This window comes from Myotis davidii, unplaced genomic scaffold, assembly GCF_000327345.1.
Source record: "Myotis davidii unplaced genomic scaffold, ASM32734v1 scaffold1069, whole genome shotgun sequence".
Classification (NCBI taxonomy): domain Eukaryota; kingdom Metazoa; phylum Chordata; class Mammalia; order Chiroptera; family Vespertilionidae; genus Myotis; species Myotis davidii.
In genome coordinates, this window is record NW_006300018.1 from 18549 (window position 1) to 39975 (window position 21427).

The 21427-nt window shown below is 43.8% G+C and overlaps 1 protein-coding gene across 1 annotated transcript in view; it reads right to left on the reverse strand.

Annotated features, from left to right (window-relative positions):
- The window catches only part of LOC102753839 (thrombospondin type-1 domain-containing protein 4), a gene marked incomplete at its 3' end in the record, with an annotated part of 484283 nt that overhangs the window by 15271 nt on the left and 447585 nt on the right, over positions 1-21427 (reverse strand). The window contains exons 6-8 of the mRNA XM_006776097.1: positions 9182-9357; positions 6756-6852; positions 2969-3244 (exon numbers count right to left, since the gene is read on the reverse strand). Of these exons, the coding sequence (XP_006776160.1) occupies positions 2969-3244; positions 6756-6852; positions 9182-9357 (549 nt within the window). The remainder of the gene's footprint in view (positions 1-2968; positions 3245-6755; positions 6853-9181; positions 9358-21427) is intronic.

The window sequence follows — 21427 nt, forward strand, 5'->3', positions numbered from 1 at the left end:
AGTTAAAAGGTGCATAGATTCAGTGCATGGCTTTCAGGGTGTCCATTGGGACTCAGCTATTAAGGGATTAAGTAAAAGTCTTATTTTTTAGCCTATCCCTTTCCCTTCAGACCACTTGAATTTTACTTTTCTACTTACAAGTTTGTGGGTTGGAAATAGCAACTACCCCATCTACTTGGCATTCAAGTGAGAGGGAGATTTAGTATTTCTAGGGAAAAGGATACAGACTACCATAGGGATGCTCCGTGTCTTGCAAAGAGGTGTCCTGCTTGGGCTGTTTGCACATGGCCTCTGCCTGCCCTCCCCCACCCTCTCACCACCGTTACAGCACACTTGTCCATGGTCCAGCTCCAACGTTTAGCTGAGGAAATAAAGTTGGAGGCTCTCTCTGTTTCTCTGATGTTGAGAAAATACCAGATCTATAATTCTTGACTCCAGTGACCACGATGGTTTCTTTCTTTGGGTCAGTTTTGATCTCTGCAGAAAGGGAGAAACCTGGCCATCTCTTCACTGTTCCAGCATGCCATTCAGCAGGCCCAGGGTGGTGAGGTCCTGCTGACCGGGCTTCAGGCAGCAGGAAGAACCTGGGATCAGTTTGGTTGGGTTATATGTTGGATGTATTGATCAAAACAGAAGTACATTAAGTTGGACAGGGCACTGTACCGCAGGCAGAGGTCAGTAAGGCATTATGGAGAGATGGACAAAATAAGGAGCAAGAAGAAAATAAGTAAGTCCAGTGTGGCACTCCACGTACCAACCAATCAGGCCAAGAGTTTGACCAGATAGAGGTCTTACCAATGACTGGACGGAGTACAGGCCACACCTGAATGCCCGTGACAGGGCCCCTTCTGTGATGATGATGTCATGATGCTGACATTTACAGAAAGGGAAATTTTAACGTGACGGCATAGAAATGTGCGAAGGGCTGGAGAAGAGCTTGGGAGAGGGTCAGTGTGGGGACAATGATGAGGTCACAGGGGAATGGGCTTGGGTTGCCCAGAAAAGAGCCGACAGCACTGGCAGGCTCAGACTTTCTTGTCACGACACTATGTCACTACCGCTGACGTCCATGAGGTGAGCTAAGCGTTTGGTGCATTCACAGGGCCTCACCTGCCCTTCACCTTTGACTGAGGCTTTTGATGTCTGGGAGCAAACCTTCAAGGGAGCAAAGGGGGGCCATCCATGGGCTACTGCCATTTGTCACATGGGAGAAAAAAGGGGGCAAGGGCGAGGCAAGAAGGGAGTGTTAGAGGAATAAGACATCTCTGTTTTTCTTCTATTTCCAAGGCACTTCTTCAGCAGCTCTTTGGCCTGAGAATCAGTGCAGTTTACCAGGATAAAGAGGATGAGTGAGCAAGTCATGTTAGGCACTGAGTGCGTAGGTGAAGTGTGTGTGTCCCCACAATGCAAAGGAGAAAGACTATCTCAGAACATGAATAAAAATAATATGGAGCCCTAACCGGTTTGGCTCAGTGGATAGAGCGTCAGCCTGCGGACTGAAGGGTCCCAGGTTCGATTCCAGTCAAGGGCATGTACATTGGTTGCAGGTACATCCCCAGCAGGGGCTGTGCTGGAGGCAGCTGATCAATGTTTCTCTCTCATCGATGTTTCTAACTCTCTCTCCCCCTTCCTCTCTGTAAAAAATCAATAAAATATATTAAAAATAATAATAATATGGAAATCTAGAGAAAGAACTTCTTCAGTTTTGAATACATAAATCCACATTCTTTATGTTACTGATAGAACATGGGCAAAGGCAATAACAGATTTGTATATCCAGAATGCAATAAAGATGTAAAAGCTACCCTTATATCTTTTCTAATAGCTGATATATAGATAAATAGCCATTCATTCAAGAAGCACTTGAGGAGCACCTACTGTGTGCTTGGTATGATACCAGCTGTAGAGGTTGCAAAGTGTACACTCATGGAGACAGCCAAGCCAAGCAGAGCTGGGACAAAAAGAACTGTGTCCCAAATTGCCGTGGGGTCCAGGGAAGAAGTGCCGACCTCTGCCTTACAGAATCAGGCAGGCTTCACAGAGGAGGTGATGTCCGAGCTAGATGGTGAAGCGCAAGCAGGAGAGTGCCCGCCAGATACCAGAGAACAGTGAGGGTGGTAGATTTTATTTCAGCGTGAACCATGAAGACTGGAGTGGTGTTGAGGGGGACGAGATAAGCAGAACCTTTTGATGCAGGTCCCAGCATCACATCTGGTACAGAACAGACGGGACCTGCCGAATGGCCTCCTGGGTGAGTGAGTGGCATCATCTGGTGAACAGGCTGTGTGAGCAGCATGAGGGTGAGCTGGCTAACGGCACATGCTTTGTCCTCATCCTTATGTCCACAAAGCAATGTCTGACCACCTCCAGAGAGGGCCGCATCTCACCCTCCCGGGCGGGCTGGGCCAGGCGATTTTTAAAGACATGAAATGGAGGAGAATCTACACCTGCCACCTTCGATGTAAAACCACATGACAACCATTTTTATCCTTTTTATAACTTTCCCTTGTTTCCACCTGGTTCTGAGTGTATCTGGTTCCTGCAACAGGCATCACACCATAACCCAAATGGCAGACTATTTCAGTAAAAATACGTTTTGATCTTGGGTTCCTGTGTCAATTAACTTTCATACAGCTTACCTCTATCGTGCCATGGTCCTCGCCAAAAAGGTTTTGGCCTCAATGTGTGATTATCCCTAGCTTTCTGTCTCCCTTTGCCAATTCTAACCTATTTTTTTTCCATTGTAATAAGTTGTAACCACGAACACAGCAGCTTTCCTGTCTTGTAAGTCCAACCTGAGGGTGATCTTGGAGACCCCCCCACATAACCTCACACTAGTGAGCCATTGCAGGGCCAGGCTCATGTCCCTGTCCCTCCCCGCCCCTCTCTGCTCCCTGCCCGCTGCCACCCCAACACACACACACACCTGTCTCCTGGTTCACAGAGGCCCTGCCAGCCCACACCTCACCTTTCCCACAGGTCGTGGAGCACTCCGTGGTCCCAAGCTGTTTCCAGTTGTGATCTCGGCTTCGTCGTGGGGGCTGTGGTGCTGGTAGCACCAAATTGCCCGGCCAGTGGGAAGAAAATCTATCTGGATGCCTGGCTGAGAAGGTCTGCGCAGATTCCGAGGTGAATATTTCTGGTGCCCCACCGTGCAAGCCTTCCTTCTCCTCTGTCTGTTCCTTCTCTTCTCCCGCCTCCTGACTCCTCCCCTCCGGGAGCAGCTGGCCATGGAAGGGCTCCCCTGGGAGAGGCCAGGGCCACACAGAAGGAAGTTCAGTTTGGAGGGTGAGTCGTAAAGAGGAAACTGCTTCAACATTTGAAATCAGGTAGCATGAGATCATTTCTAATTCATAGCACATATATTTAAAATAAGCAGACACAAATTTCTTAATGTTTAAAACATTATTAAAAACAAATAAGAAAAAGATGAACATCCAAGTAGGAAAGGTAGACAAGGGCCAGGGAGAGACAATTTACTAAAAAGGAAAAGCAGCCAAAAGTGCTCAACTTCACTCATAATTAAAGAACTACAGGTGAAAATAAGAACAACAACAAATCTATTTGCCTAACAATAAAGATTGGAGACCTTGGAAACCCTTAATCCCTACACTCCTTGTTGAAGTTTCCTGAAAACACGTTCTCATGCACTGTAAAAGAGTCTGCAAATAAGATGCAGATTTTGGAGAGTAATTTGGCAACATTTATCCAAGCACATATTAGTTTATTACAAAATAAGGAGGCAAATTCTACAGTTACTGTCAAATCAAATTAAAACATAGGGCTTTCTTTGTCTCTTCACCAGCACATTTTTATCTAGTTGGCTACTTACAATACTTTGTGGTTTAAAATATGCCATGCAAATTAAAACAACAGTCAAAACCAGGCATATTGATATAAATGAGACTGTCCAAGATGTTATCAGCAAAAAAACACTTTTGAGTACTTTGTATGTACTGGGCACAAGGATTGATGCCTAATTTATTAATTTCCCTCCCTGCTGCCCCCCTCAAAACAAAACTTTTGAGTGTAGTTTTTCCCTCTCTGCTTTTAGACAGGAAATGTGTTCAGAGACGTTACTGACTTGCCGGAGGATGCACAGCAGGAAAGTGGCAGAGTTGGATTCAGGCTCTGTCCTCCTGACTCGGCTGATATGGAGGATGAAACCTGGTCCAGAATGCCCTTCCTCACCAACTTTTTACAAATGACCCCTCTGGGCCCGCCCTGTCCCAGGCCACGGATCCCAGAACTCCATGCTACGTGTTAGGCGAAACCCATTAGACTTGTTATCAATGACCAATATCCTATATGATCTCAAGTAGTCTGTCCAGTTGCCCTTTTAAGTCAGCATTAATAGTTTGCCACCTGGACTTGGTTCTCAGATTGTGTATTGCTCCTGGAAATGGTTTAAAAATTCTGTTGGGTTGGCTATGCTAACCTGGAGTTTGAACAACACTTCGACCCTATGTGTCTGACACACTCCAGGCTGTTGTTTCCCAGTGGCCAGTGGCATCAGGTAACCTTATTATCTGATCGGCAGCCCAGAAAAGGATGAATGTGCCAGGTCTCGCACCTGTCCCCTCTCTCTGTAGGACAGGCATTGGGCCAGGTAGCCTCTAGGCCAGTGATGGCGAACCTTTTGAGCTCGGCGTGTCAGCATTTTGAAAAACCCTAACTTAACTCTGGTGCCGTGTCACATATAGAGATTTTTTGATATTTGCAACCATAGTAAAACAAAGACTTATATTTTTGATATTTATTTTATATATTTAAATGCCACTTAACAAAGAAAAATCAACCAAAAAAATGAGTTCATGTGTCACCTCTAATAACCAGGTTATTTGGGATTTTGAGATGGAGAGATTATCCCGGTGATTTGCGTGTCATAGGTTCACCATCACTGCTCTCGGCAGTAGAACAAGCACAGGGCTAGTCACACAGACAGGCCTGAGGTCACTGTGGGATCTGGGTAAGAACCTAATCTCTCTAAGCTTTCAGTTCCTTACTTTTAAAATGAGGCGATAACAGTACTTTCCTCTGAGCACTGTGGTGAACACTGGGTGACTGATTTATGTGGAGGGATCAGCAGTGTCCAGCACACAGCAAGGACCCGGAGCGTGTGAGCAGCTATCATCATAAATATTTCTGCAGACCTTCCTGTTTGAAAGATGGAAAAGACAGTCTCCCTTCAGGTTGTGGGCTCCAGCAGCACTCGGCAAAGAAACATCTGCAGAGCCCGAGTGTGTGCCATTCCTAAGCAAAAGCTGCCTGCTCTGTCCGCCAGCAGAGCCCCAGGGAAGAGGCAGGTTGCTACGTGTGGATTCGGTGTTCTTTTCTGATAGGTCAACGTACGTTGACAGAAGCAAAAAGGGGCCAACAGGAAAGGCACTGGCAGACAGACCAGTGTCCCTCAGAAGATGTCTGTGTCCCAATCTCTGGAGCCTGAAATATGTCACCTTACATGGCAAAGGGGACTTCGGAGATGTGATTGAGATTTTGAGATGGAGAGCTTATCCTGGTTATCTGGGTGGCCCCAATAAGGGTCCTTATAAGAAAGAGGCAGGAGGGTGAGTGTCAGGGAAAGATGTGATGACGGAAGCAAAGGGTAAGAGCCAAAAAGAGATGTGAAGGGCTGCTTAGCCAGCCTGGAAGATGGAGGACGGGGCCGTGAACCAAGGAAAGCAAGCGGCCTCTGGAAAGAGCAAGGAAACACTCTCTCCTACAGCCTCGGAGGGGACAGGGCAACGATATGTTGATTTTGGCCCCACAAACCCTTGTTGGCCTTCTGACTGTTAGAACAGTAAAGGAGTAAATATGTTGTTTTGAGCCACTAAGCTTGAGGCGATTTATTATGGCAACAATAAGAAACCAGTACAAGGCATTTCAAAATGAGGACTTGGAGAGAAAGACCCAAGATGTTCACTTGTTTTTGAATCAGCAAAGGCTCAGATAAATGGCGACATCCGGGCCACTGACTCTGAAGTATGCGTCCCTGGGTTTTCTCTGTGCTGAGTTAGAGACAGAGGGTAGCTGCACAAGAAGAGGGAAGGGGCTTTAAAAGGAAATGCCCCAACTGTCAACCTTAGCCTGCACCCCCCTGTCTTGGTATGCCGGGTGCCCCTCTCCGCTGAGCCCTCCTGCGCCCTATCTGGCTCCCATCCTGTCCCCGGAGCTATCAGTTGGCTAATATTCCCATGGGTCACATGAGACAGATGAGGAATTTGATGCTCCCTGGGTGACATACTTCAACAAGCCAGATATTGATGTCTGGGAATTGCGGAAAGGGATGAACACGCTTGTTGGCTACGATCTGGTTCCAGAACCCAAAATCACTGATGCTGCTTTGCGGGCATGCAGACGGTTAATTTGCTAGTGCTGTTCGCATCCTAGAGGTTGTTAGGGACAAAGCAGGACCGCATAAGGAAATCTACCCTTATGTCATCCAGGAACTTAGACCAACTTTAAATGAACTGGGAATCTCCACTCCAGAGGAACTGGGCCTTGACAAAGTATAAACCCTAGCAATGGGCTTCCCAAGGATTTACTGATGATGCGACTTGAATGTAAACAATCACCTGGAAATACTGATGATAACATATTACCTTATTTGGACAAGTCTTCCTCAACTGAGTACCAAACCATGTAATGGTAACTTGAACTTTAATAAAAAGGAAATGAGATTGAACTGAAATTAAAAATAAAAATAAATAAAGAGAAATGACCTGAGTGCTTGGCAGAAAAACATGGGATTTTACCTGGTCTCCTGTGAGGTGGCACTTGTGGGCTGATGGCATTGGTCCCCATGATGACGTACTCATAGTGGACTCCTGGGTTAGGCTGCTGGTGTATCATCTGACAACACAAAAGTCAGTGTCACTGGGCTGGCACGCACATCCATGTCCCCCTGGCTTTGGGTTCAGTGGAATAAGTGACAGGATCTATAAATGAGGGGGTTGATTCACATCTAATAATATTAGTGAACCTGTGACAGATTAAACAAATAGCTATGAAAGCTATTTCCAGATGGCTTTTTGTTATTTGCTTTAGAAGAAGGAAAAACTTAAAAGAAAACTAGGCTGAAAGTGAACATTTTATAAATTCCAAATAGGAAGATGGGAGCAATGATTGGAACCTTTTTGTTGGCTCCCAACCATCCTATACCAGGGCTTAGATTTTGCTTAGTGCTCTCAAAGTGTCCAGGCAGATACGTGTTGACACGACACAGAATCTGTTTGGACACTAGGTGGCGAGAGAGTCGAGCAAAGGGCACACCTCTGGCAGAGCCAGCCGGATCCTTTAGGTTCTTTCAACATTTCATGTGGCCAGTGAGCCTGGCTCAGGAAAGGCCTGCTCCCACCCTCTTCCTCTTTGACTCTTGGGTTCCTCCACTTCTCATCCATAGAAAGCTCCAGACCACAAAGAGATGGGGTCAGGAAAACAGGTCTAAGGGAAGTAACTGTCCGTAGGTCCTATTGTCTTAGGAACTGATGACAAAAGTAGAACAGCAAGCAGGAAGCTGCATAGGGCTGTGGAGGTCAGCAGTGAGACTTCTCTGGGGCAAAAGAAAAAATAAATCAGCATGTCCCAGCAGAATGAACCCCTCTTTATTGGTTCTGGGGCACAAACGCCCATGGCTTTCCTGGTGGGCAGCAGGGTGATCGGCTCAGTTCACCAGCAGAATGAGGATTTACTGAGTAAATTGAGTCAGGTAAGGAGACACTCCACATCCTGGTATTTCGGTCTTGATTGCTTCATACAGCGGCTCTCTTGTTGACCAGCCGTCTAATCTAGATCAAGTCCCTTAATTTCAGTTTTTTATTTCTTCATCTGGAGAAGAAGTTGGAATCACAGATGATCTCAAGTCTTTTCAGCTCCAAGCAGTTTGGTTCCTGAACATGTCTATTATGTCCATTTATGCCTTTAACTCTTATGTCTTCCCTGCATGTGAAACGAGGCCTCCCTTTTATAAATCACCCAGTGGACTTCATACACTCAGAAACCATGGTGGTGCACACAGAGCCCTGCGAGACAGTGTTATGACCTCAGGTTCCTGCGGTTTACCCCTCATCCCCTCACCTAATTCTCCTTTCACACAATTCCACAATTGGTTTGTGGCTGTAAATCCTCTCTCCCTCGTCCGTGCCTCTTGAGCTGCGTGAGCGTTCTGCCAGTACAAACCTCGTCCCATTTAGAAAATTACTGTTGGCCACCACATCCTAGACCACCCACGGTGGTCCTTTAACAATCTGACTTTTTATCCCTGATGCCATTCTAAACCTACCCAGAGTCCAACAACCCATTGGACAGTGTAAAAGAATATCGAAAATTAACTATAACAAGGCTTTCTTTATTGTTTCCAGTCCATGAGCCACTAGCCCCAAGAGGAACAAACATGTAAATTTGGAGAAGTAATATATATAAAACGTTAACAAAGCACACATCACGTGCTGGTTTTGGAGGTTGTAAGAGAACGCATATCTATAATCAAGCTCCTTCTTTTTATCATAAAACCCAATTTCAAGCTTTTATTTCTGTCACCTTTTATTTCCTGATGTTTTAAAGAAGACTGGATTCTAGTGTTTCTTAAGAAACAAGGATCATTTTTAACTTGTGTAACTTAATAATTGATTTTCTTGTTAAGTAAGCTAAGCTCCCTGCTTCACAGGGAGTGCCTACTAAACCTCTGCATTGCTACTCTGCGCTTTACTGGGTCACCTGGAGCACGCTGGAGTTCTCCCGTCTTCATTTGCTTTAACAGAATTTGAAGAGGGCTGGGAACTGTGAGCGGTCTTGTCTTGCTTTAGGCATTTGCTTTCTTTTGCCATAAAAAGGAAACATGCCAAATTAGCATTAGGAGGGAAGTGCCTGGAGGAGATCCAATGCTCATGAAATAAAGGATCTGTTTTGCCTCTGATTTGGCTCAACAAGTAAAATTGGTTTTACTGGGTCAATAAACTCTGAGGGTTCTAAGCATCTGGTAGAGTTTAAGGTTTCTGTGAGCGGGGCACATTCAGGGTGAATGGTGAAGATGAAGGCCAAGATGCAAGGGCACCTCCAAGGACTCCGCTCAGATGGTCATATCGAGCATGGGTAACGGTTTGTTGCCTTTTGTTCTAAGTGTGGCCCTTAGCAGCAACAAGATAAACAATCCAGAGAACAGCCCAGAAACATACAAACTCACATAAACATCCAAGATCTCGTTAGTGGGACCTTCAGCCAGAAAGGACTCTCCAGCAGTGCTCGAAATCTCATTTGGACGCTTGTAGGTGAACATTGTCCCTCCACCCTCGTATTTTCCAGGCCGGTCAATTGCCCAGTTCCCGTTGATGATGGAGCGGCCAGAACGACTTCGCAAGGCTGTCGAGAGAAATGACACAGTTTCTCAGGTAAGCCCAAGGTATGCACAAAAACCTGAACTGGTCCCCTACCCCCTGTTACTGACATTGATTCATTACGTTTTTCATCAGGATCCACTACGTGCCACGCACTGACCTAGGCCTTGGGGCAGGATGAGGTGTCTAGATCACATCCCTCTGGGCTTCATCACCTCTTCAAACCACTTCAATCTCTTCCACCGTAGAAATGAAGGGGAGAGGGTGCACATTGGCAGCTCAGTAGCTGATTTTGGCCTGCAGATGGGCTTAATTTGGCCTTCGTGCCTTTGTATTATTATTTTTTTAATGTAATTTAACTTAAATTTAAGAATTGGGAGATTTCACATGAAAAATTTAGAGCATTAGCTTGTCTTGTAAAACAAGAAGACATGTTAACATTGGCCGCATTCCCTCGAGGCAGCGATCGGTTAGCGCTATGCAGGACTGCCCCTTTTTGATGGAGCCTGCATGCTCTGGTTTGCCCTAATTCCCGCCACTTAGGTGAGTGAAGTCTTAGTTTATTTCCCATTTATTAATGAATATGAATTATGTATTCCACTGTGATCATGCTTGCAGTGCAATGTTTCTTATGGAATGAATTTTTCACATAATTTTTCTACTTGTATGCCTCCTAAAAGTGGCAAAGCTAAAGAAAGGCCAAGCAGCGTCACAAGGTTGTCTCCTGCCAGGTCAGCTTCATTATTTCTGTTTACCCCCTGAGCTCTGTGAGCTAAGTTAGATGCTTCCACATACACTGTCAGAACTAATCCTCGAAACATTGCTAAGCAGATGCATAACCCGATCTTTCAGAGACTTGGTTTACAGACCAGAGGGACTTCGTTCAAGTTCACGGAGATGGTAAGTGATGGAACTGTGATTTGAAGTCCACACTCACCAGGGAGGTAAAAAAGGAGGAGAGGAAAGAAGCAGGAGCCAGGGTTAACGAGGGAAGAAGGGACAGCACACGAGAGCAGACTTGTTTCCTTAGACATGTGGCACCTTGATGTCCACAAGCCAATGGCAGATTGAAGGAGATCCTTTGTAAGTGCCATTTAAACAGTGGGTCCTGGGCTCTTTGAACTTTCATCTTACCAAGTTCCTAAATGTAATGTTTTACAACGAATTGTGGAAACTGTATATATAAACACAAGAATTGAGAACAACATAATAAATATCCAGGTACCCACTGCCCAGCTTCAACAATGATCAATTCATGGCTTATCTTATTTCACTCTGCAAACCCCAGACTCCATTTTTACTTGTTTTTCAGTAGGTGTCTCTAAAACAAAGGACTCTTTGTTTCTTTTTTTTCCTGTTTTTTAAGATATATTTTTATTGCTTTCAGAGAGGAAGGGAGAGGGAGAGAGAGATAGAAATATCAATGAGAGTGACTCATTGATTGGCTGTCTCCTGCATGCCCCTTACCAGGGATTGAGCTGGCAACCCATGCATGTGCCCTTGACCAGAATCGAACCCGGAAACCTGCAGTCTGCAGGCCAACACTCTATCCACTGAGCCAAACTGCCTAGGGCAGGGCTCTTTGTTTCTTAACCTTGGTTTCAGTAGTGATTCTGTAATGGAGGCTGCTCCAAGGATGAAAGAACCCCCAATTCTTTCCAAGCAGCCTCCCCTTCAGACTCTGCCCCTTGTTGCTATGGCTACTGAGAGACCAGAGCTATGGAACATTGAATTATAAAATCAATTCAGCTTATTGAGTGGCAAAGAAGTGTCAAGAATAGACACTGAGGAAGAATAGGTTTGGGCTGTTTTCTATCAAAAACCATACTTCTCGTGAGTGGGCCATGCAGTGCTTCCATGTCCTCATTTTCCATTCATTCCTCAATCATTTCCTGTTTGACCTTTGCCCCCATTATTCTACTGAAATAATTCATATTAATGTCACCAAAGCTGTCATGTTGCTAAATCCAACGGGAACTTTTCAGGCTGCCTCTTACTAGACATCTCAGCGGCGTTCGGCACTATTGCCCATTCCATCCTATTTGAAACACTCACTGGTTTCTGGGACACCACACTTGGCTTGCTTTCCACTGCTCTCAGGCTTCTGCTTTTCCTCTCTGTCTCATCTTTCTCTACTGGGCTATTAAGTATTAGCATTCTTCAGGGATTCATGGGCCATTGTACCCATGTCCATGGCTTTAATTACTGTGTGCAGTGACTTTCAAATTTATGTTTCCAATCCAGACTTTTCCTCTGCTCCCAGACTTCTGTATCTAATTGCCTACTGGACAGCTTCACTCAGATGTGTTGTCTAAGACTGAACTTATCCCTAAATCTACCAGTGTTTCTTGTTTCAGTAAATGGTACCACCATCTAATTAGAAACCTAGGAACCATCCTGGACACTTCCTCCCTTCCTTGTCACCTCTATCCATCCATCATCAAATTTTATTTGTCCTCCTCCATATTTCTTGAGCCCATTTGCTTCTCTCCTTGTCCATCACCATAATCAAGTGCCAAGCTACTATCAGAGCTTATCTGCACTAACTCAAAAACCTTCAGCTTGGTCTTTCTGTTTCCCTTCTTTTCAGCAAGAGTGATCTTTTCAGAGTTCAGATTTGGTCACCAACTACAGCTCAAAATCCTTCAATAGCTTTCTTCTCTAGGGAAAAACCCCAACCATTAATGAGGCCAGGGCCATATCTTGTATCACTATCTTCTCTGTGCCCTGCTCTCTGGCCTTCTTTTAGCTCATCTGACACATCATATTCCCTCCAAAATGCTGTGCCTTCCTCCAGACATACTTCCCTGAGCCTCCAGTCCCATTTGATCTTTTTTTCCCTTTATTTTTTTAATTGAATTTGCTGGGGTGACATTGGTTAATAAAATTATTATAGGTTTCAGGGGTACAATTCTATAATGCATCATCTATATATTATATTGTGTCTTCACCATTCCACGCCAAGTCTCCTTCCATCACCATTTATCCCCTCTTTACCCTTCCCTACCTCCCCTCACCTCCTTCCCTCTGGTAATCACAATTTTATTGTCTGTGTCTATGAGTTTTTTTGGTGTGTTTTTTTGTTTGTTTTTGTTTAATTCCTTCACAGTTTTTACCCAGCCCTCCAACCCTCCTTCCCTCTGTATCTATAAATCTATTTCTATTTTATTTTGTTCATTAGATCCCACATATAAGTGAAATCATACAGTGTCTGTCTTTCTCCTATTTGTTCTTTAGCTGTCAGCTCCTCAGCAGTCTTCTCCCACCCCCAGCCCAAGCCTGTCTCTTCTCTCACTTGCTCTAATGAATGTCTATCTCCCAGGACACCCTAAGCTCCTAAAGGGCAAAGGCAGTGGTGCTTCCTCACTGTTAGAACTCTAGTCCCAGCACAGTGCTCACCAGGAAGTAGGAACTTGCTATTTGATGAACACAAAAGTAGAAAAAGGCAACATCAAAAGAAAGGCAAGAAATGATAAATAGGCAATTCACAGAGAAACAAGTACAAATATTCCATAAGTAAATTAAAAGATGCTCTACCTTGCTTATAATTTAAGAAATGCAAATCAAAACCACAATGGTATATTCTTGTCCACTAGATTGGCAAATGTTTTAAAAGATGTAATGCTGCCAGAATTGACAGGTATATGAAGCAAGCACCCATAACATTGCTGGTGGGAATATAAACTGATTCAATCATATTGGAGGGCAGTGATTATATTGTTAAAACTTTATGTGCCTATACATAAAGTACCCAGGAATTGTACTTCTAGGGAACTACTTGAGTAATACCCTTCTCTAAATATTCGAAAATATTTGTAAAAAGATATTCTCTGAAGATTTTTTTTTATAAAATGTAGAAAAACTAAAACAACCTGAATATTCATCAGTAGAGGATTGCTTAAGCAAATTGTCATAGTGGATGTCCATGCAGTGGGCCCTAAAAACAATGAGATAGGTCTGTGTGTGTGGGTATGGCAAGAACTCCACGATAATTTTTGAAGGAAACAAAAATGCAAAGCAGTGTGTTTGGTATGATCTCATTTGTCTATACTTTATGTAAAAGCATATACATAACACATGCAGGCACATGCACAATACTTTTTAGAAAAAGTCATAAAACTGTTAACATTTGTGGACAGAAACTGGGGTTTAAGTTGGGATGTGAGTTGAGAAGGGAGCCATTATTTCTTATTTTCTATCTTTTTACTACCATTTAAATTTTGCTTTACCATACGCTTATATTACTTTTTTAAAGGCTTACGATTTTGTAATTAATATAAAGAGCACAGTACAAGCAGACATACCCTGAGGGATATATGTATTTTCAATTTTTTACAGCTTCTCCTTAAAATCCCATTCAGAGTATCAAAAGCTCAGAACTGAGGTAAGTTCTGGCTAAGATTTTATTGCTGTTAATGGAAATATTGTACAAGAAGTTATTACCTGGAAACAAAAAGTTCTAGTAAAGAACCATTTGAAATACTTCATAGGAGAGAGCTGCAAAGGCCTCCAGCAAATAAAACATGGGACCTGAATCTTTTTATCGTCTACTGTCACTCACACATCCCTCCAAAGGTTTAGAGGAGTCCTTATCATATAACAGCAAAGCATATAAAAGCCATACCAGATTTTTAGCAAACACACTCCTGATTCCATATGCCCACAGGTCAGCTTCTGAAACAGCTCCCAAAGAACCGCAACCTGGTCAGACATATTGAAAACAGCTGTACCTACCGTTTATGTGCCTCTAAGCCAGCGGTTCTCAACCTGTGGGTCGAGACCCCTTTGGTGGTCGAACGACCCTTTCACAGGGGTCGCCTACGACCATCCTGCATATCAGATATTTACATTATGATTCATAACAGTAGCAACATTACAGTTATGAAGTAGCAACGAAAATAATTTTATGGTTGGGTCACAACATGAGGAACTGTATTTAAAGGGCCAGAAGTTGAGAACCACTGCAGCAGTCACAGGGCTATAAATGGTGTCCAACACTACCCTACAAAAAGGTGCAGGTGATTCATGACTCTTGCTAGTGGGTGTGTTCACTGAAGGTCAGGCTTTGACAAAGCCTGTTTGAAAGTCAACCTCACAGCTGTGTCAATGTGAGGAAATCACTTCTGTTTGACAGTTGGATTTTATTCCAGTTTTAGTTGTCAATGCCTGGCACATATATTTGGCTTAAACTATCTGTGCCAGCAATGCCCACATCCAAGATCTTATGAATCGTGTATAACCTAAGCCCTGCTCCTCATACATTTTACCCCATAACCTTAATGCCCGTTGTTGACAACCCAACCACTGGCTTCCACAATCAAATAAAGAAGGTGACTTCCTTAGAGCAAACAGGTCACTCTGATCTGGATGTCGTTTCTTCCTTTGGAAGTACTAGCAATTCCCAAGCTTCTCAATCTTTCAGCAGGTCTTAGAAGTTATTTGGGAAGTAGAACAGCACAACAAAGTCAAAGGCGAAGGGGTCCGACATCACCGGGCACCGCCACAATGCCAGCTTGAGGTCTGCAGCCCTGACATTTTCCGTCTAGTCTATGAGCTTTAACAAAAGCCCACACATGGGCACAAACCCAACTGAGTCCCAGACTATGCTAGTGAAGCTGGAAATGGAACACAATTATTCACTTCATACTACCACCTTGGAAAGGGCTGTCAATTACATCTTTATCTTAGCATTCCTTCTATTATAAACTAGAGGCCCAGTGCACAAAAATTTGTGCACTCGGAGGGGTCCCTCAGCCCGGCCTGTGCCCTCTTGCAGTCTGGGACCCCTCGGGAAATGACCACCTGCTGGCTTAGGCCTGCTCCCTGGGGGAGTGGGCCTAGGCTGGCAGTCAGACATCCCTCTGGCAGCCCAGGAGCCCTTGGGGGATATCCATTTGCCAGTGGGGAGCAGGCCTAAGCTGCAATCGGACATCCTTAACACTGCCGAGGAGGTGGGAGAGGCTCCCACCACCACTGCTGTACTGGCAGCCATCAGCCTGGCTTGTGGCTGAGCAGAGCTCCCCCTGTGGGAGTGCACTGACCACCAGGGGGCAGCTCCTGCATTGAGCGTCTGCCCCCTGGTGGTCAGTGTGTGTCATAGTGACTAGTCATTGCCAGTGGTTCTGCTGTTAGGGTCAGTTTGCATATTACCCTTTTATTATATAGGAGTGCCTGGCCAGCCTGGGTGAGGGGCTGATGGCTGTTTGCAGGCTGGCCACACCCCTAGCCACCCAAACTCCCAGTGGAGGCTGGCTGGAAGCAGGGATCTGGGATTTATTTGTCTTCTATAGTTGAAACTTTGTTGCCATGAGCAGAAGCCACAGCCAGCTCAGGGCAGGCGGGAAGCTTGACTTCCTCCATTGCCTGGGCAACCAAGCCTCCTGCTTGCTCCAGCTCCGTGGATGCCGGCCGCCATCTTGGTTGGGTTAATTTGCACATAGTCGCTCTGATTGGCTGTTGGGCGTGGCTTAGGGTGTAGCAAAGGTATGGTCATTAGCATCTTTATCTTTTATTAGTGTAGATGTAGGCAACAGACCATAATAGTACTAGTAGTACTGTGACTTTGTCACCAATAGAAATCACGTATGTATTCATATGACATTAAGATGTTACAAATACTTTGAAAAATTGTTTAAAAACTCATTACTATATAGGTCTGAGATCTCATGTATTCAGGCCTTCTTTGCTTTAAGAAACTATAAAAATTGTACCAACAATACAAAATTAAACCATTGTTCTTAACAGCATTGACCCAAAGCAATACCAGAGAGCCGGAAACCCCTAAGGGGGTGACGGGGCCTAATGGCCCACCAAATACACCTGAGCCATCTTGTTCACTTTATCTAGGACCGTGAGAAGGACTAGTCCCATCAAGCCACAAGAGGAACTCAGCCACCCAGGCTCCCTGACTACCATCTGCCCTCTCCAGGCAGTAGCAGGGGGAGAGTTTCATCTTCCACACAAGGCTTAAGACAAATTAAGATAACTTAAGGAAAGTTTTCAGATAACCCTAACAAGTACATAGATGTTCTTCAGGGATGGACATAAACCTTTAATTTATCATGGGAGAATGTAATGCTTCTTTTGAGTCAGACACTCTCAGCATCAGAGAAGCGATACAATCTAGCAGTTTGGAGACCAACACTCCTCAGCAAATGCCAGTTGGGTCTCCCATGATCAGATTGGACTGTTTTACTCCAGGGTTTTAGAGAGAGCTGCCATTGTTTGGTCAGGCCTTAGCTCAGGATTTATGTCAGTTTAACCACCCGCAGATCAAAATATACAAAGGTCACTAAATTCACTGGTTCACATGGTAATTGGTCATAGAATGGCCCTTCCTACTATATATATGTCAACAACATATATACATACAAGTATACATATGAGAACACAAAGTATTCTTAGCAGACTATGTAGTTAAGGGAACAAATATCACATTCTCAATCTCATAAAATTTAGGCCCAAATCCAGGGTTTACTACCTGTTCCTAGCATTATTGTTTGGCCCTTGGTTACTGAATTGTCTAACTCTTTTCATCCTCTCTTGCCTAGAATCCATCAAACTACAGATGGTCATAGAAATGGAACTCTGAATGACATCCTCCCATCTTCCATGGTCCCTTAGATTGTCCACCTCTGATGGAGCCCCAACACCCCTTGCATGTTCCTCTTCAGTTGGAAGTAGCCAGAGCAGTCATCACCCCAAATTCCAACAGCAGTTGGGGTCTCCGAATCAGAGAGGGGAATGAGACAGAAAAAGTTAGGTAGATAGGGATGGGACCATGGGAGGAGGAAGTGAAACCAGGAACCCAGATCGGCGGAGTTACTAAGACACCCCAACTCGAGTGGGAAGAAAGGGTGTGCATGAGAGGCATAAATTTTAAAATGTATGAGTATTACCAAAACAGACAGAGTGGAGATAACCAATCACAAGACAGTGAGGTAAACATATATACAAACAAATGCGTGCTCCCTTCCCTTCTCCCCTGGCATAGCGCACAATGGATACCTATTGTGGGGGAGCACATCCCCTATGCCAGTGGTTCTCAACCTTCCTAATGCCACGACCCTTTAATACAGTTCCTCATGTTGTGGTGACCCCCAATTTCAATGTTACAAATTGAACATAATTAAAGCATAGTGATTAATCACAAAAACAATATGTAATTATATATGTGTTTTCTGATGGTCTTAGGCGACCCCTGTGAAAGGGTCGTTCCACCCTCAAAGGGTTGCGACCCACAGGTTGAGAACCGCTGCCCTATGCCCGTGTGGCTTATGGCCATGTGGGCCTCCACCAATGGGCTATTAGACTTTAATTAGCTTGGATACTAAACTACTCTCAACTGTAACATGGAAAGGAAGCTCTGGACTTGCTACTCCTGAAATCCTAGCTGCACCTTTTCCAGAACTGGCTTCTCCCAATAAACTTTGGTTCCATTAACAAACAAAATAACAAACAATCTCATCACAATATATAATAATTACTATGATTATTAGGCCCTCTAAGAGATCTCTTATTTTAATGATAAAGAAGCACCTGCTACTATATTGCAAATTTGCTTTCAAAAAATATGCTGATAATTATATTTCAGTATAATCTGTTTCCTTTGTACTCTTCTGTATCTTATTTTATGGATTTAAAAACAAAATTCTGAGAATGTACCCATTAATTTCCAAGAGAGTTCCTGGCACAAATAAGTGAAGAGCACCCATTTAATAATTGATGGTTTTCAAAACACAAATGAATAGATAACATAGTCAATAACCTCTCTATATAAAAGCCTAAGCTATGATGCGCACTGACCACCAGGGAGCAGACACTCAACACAGGAGCTGCCCCCCTGGTGGTCAGTGCGCTCCCACAGCAGGAGTGCCGCTCAGCTGACTGATGGGTGCCAGACACAGGGCTCACAGATGGTTGCCGCAGCCCGGAGACCGCAGTTGGGCCAGGATGAGGGATGAGCAGGAGCAGCAGGCAGGAGTGGCAGGCAGTGTTGGGACTGCTGGTTTTGGCCTGGTACCCGCAGGCCATGCTGAGGGACCCCATCAGTGCACGAATCTGTGCACTGGGCCTCTAGTACTATAATGAGTTTGTATGGTGACAAGCATAACTTTGTGTGGTGATCACTTTGTAACGTATATAAATATCAAATCACTATGTTGTGCACCTGAAACTAATATAATTTTGTAAGTCATTATACTACAATAATAAACCCCACAAATGAACTCATAATATGAATGCCAATCCTATAAGGCAAGCAGGACACATATTACCTTTCTTATACAGATGAGGAAATAGGCTCAGAGATATAGTTGCTTGCTCAAGTTCATAGGCTGTTATGTAGAGTCTGTTATGTAGAGTTCAGCACTTAAACTTCGATGATCTGATTCCAAATTCTTCCCTTACACCAGTGTGGTCTTCGGGCCAGCAGGATCAGCATCCTGGTAGCTGGTCAGATATGTAGGTTCAGGCTGGCTGAATTGGAAACTCTGGGATGGGGTCTGCTATCAGGCCCCCCAGGTGGCTGTGGTGCATTTAAAGTTAGAGAACCACTGCAGTACGCCTTCTCTCATCTCTTATTTTTGAGCCCTGATCAAAAGAAGTGTTTCTCAGTCAAGGGAGGAAAGGTTTTACCTCTCATCTTTGGGCTCTGCCTGGACAACAGGGCAGACACTGAGAGGAGGGAGGCCAAAGGGCCGTTCTGGGGTTTGTGGCCTTCGCTCCTCCCTTCTACTGAAGCCCTCACAACATGCCTGCCCTCCCTGTCTGTGAGTATTTAGGATTCCCAGAGCCAACTTTTTGGAGTTATCAGCAATCAATCTGAGAAGACGCCCATAATCGTGTGACATTATACACAAAGCATAAGCTATTAAGGGTTTGGATTGTGTAATCCTTGGCATGGGGGTGGGAAGGGAGGTATAAAAGAGTCCAATTCAACTCAACACAAACTACCCCTGACACTAAGCCCACACACCGCATTGTTAAACGCTAGCATCTGCCATTTTACCGTCTTCACTGACACTGGATGTGTCTTACAACAGAAAAGCAGTAGTGGCCAGGCAGATGGCTGAGTTCTGATGTAGTTGTCATTTCCTGAACACTTGAAATAGGGTTGATTAGGTCAATTCAGTTGAGTTAATTGCATTGGCAACCTGATTTGTAGCTGTATTAAAATATTTTAAAATTAAGATATTACTTATAGATAGTAAGGTATTTATAAGTTTATAGCTAGATTTTTATATTTGTATTATAACTGTGTTACTACTACCCAAATAAGATATAGACCATTCCAGCACCCCAGCAGGCTCCTTCCAGGCTTCTGAAAGTCATTATCCCAATCCCCACAAGCCTCAAGGGTTATCACTAATTACTCTGCTGTCTAGCTCCATAGTTTTGCTTGTTATTGAATTTCATATAAATGTAATAATACCATACATACTCTTTTGCATTGGGCATCTTTTATTTAACTTTATTTCCATGAAATACGTTCACATTGCTCATTTTTTTATAGCAATTTAGTATTATACCACCACCATTTATTTACTTTTTCTAGTATTTATTGACTTTTGGGTTTTTTCCAGTTTTTGACTGCTATAAACATTCTTGTATGTTTTTGGTGGACATAAGTCCTGACTTATGCCGGGGATATACCAAGGGTAGAATTGCTAGGGCATAAGTATATGTATGAGTTGTAGTATACATGCCAAACGTTTTTCCAAAGTGGTTGTTCCCTGAACTTGATGTTGTTGGGAGCCAGGGATCTCACTGTGGAAAAAGAGACGTACAACTATCGAATGCAGAAGGCAATATAGAACCCTGTGGTGATGGATTTGAATTTGAGGTAATGTGAATTTATGATCTTGAAATTATGTATATGTGTACATTTATATGTACATTTATATATGTACATGCATGTGAGCGTGCATATTTTATGTATTTACATGCATATGTATATATACATGCATGTATTTCCTAGTTCTGTCTGCTAAGAGGGCTAAGAACCAAAAACACTCCACTAGCTATTAAGCATACCTAGCACCTCAATCTTGATCTCTACTACCATTTCCCATCAAAGGCACTGTTTCCTGGAAAAATGATGAGTTTCAGGGATGGGGTAACATAGGTACAACATAAGCATGGAAGTGTTCACAAGCCCTGGTCAGATGGCTCAGTTGGTTGGAGTATCAACCTGTACACAAAAAGGTTGCAGGTTCGATTCTCAGTCAGAGCACATGCCTAGGTTTCTGGCTTGATTCCCACCCTCCTACCCCTCTGGATGCCTCCCAGAGGCAACCAATTGATGTTTCTCTCTATTTCTCTCTCCCCCTTCCTTTGTCTCTCAGATCAATAAACACATCCTCAGGTGAGGATAAAAAAATGTTCATAAAAATGATGGGGACATGTCACAAGGGCATAGGAGTCATGAAGAGGCTCCTACTGGCCACACCTGGAATTCTTTGCACACCCAAATAAGCATGGTGATAAATTATAAATTTTAAAAAAGGAAATATATGAGTCCATATCAAGAATAAGTAGATTATTATAATAAATATAATACATGGGTAAAAAAGGGGAGAGCTCTTTCTTAAGAGGGATTTTGAGGGCTAGCTGGTAACTATGGAAGGAGTGCCAAGTTGGAAAATCATTTCTCAATTGCCATGGTAAAGATTTTTTCTGGCAAAATCATCAACAGATGGCAAACCTTGGGGGACATTTTGTTGTGGAGCAAGATATTCCCTTGGTCTTTTTTTTTCTCCTCATATTTTATTTTTTTTAAATAAATCTTTACTGTTCAGATTATTACAGTTGTTCCTCTTCTCCCCCCCCCATAGCTCCTCTCCACCCAGTTGACACCCCCCATGCCCATACCCCGCATTGTCCTTGTCGATAGGTGTATGATTTTTGTCCAGTCTATTCCCGCCCCTCCCACACCCCTTCCCCCCAAGAATTGTCAGTCCACTCCCTTTCTATGTTCCAGATTCTATTATATTCACCAGTTTATTCTGTTCTTCAGAATTTTTATTCACTTAATTTTTTAGATTCACTTGTTGATAAATATGTATTTGTTGTCATTTTGTTGTTCATAATTTATA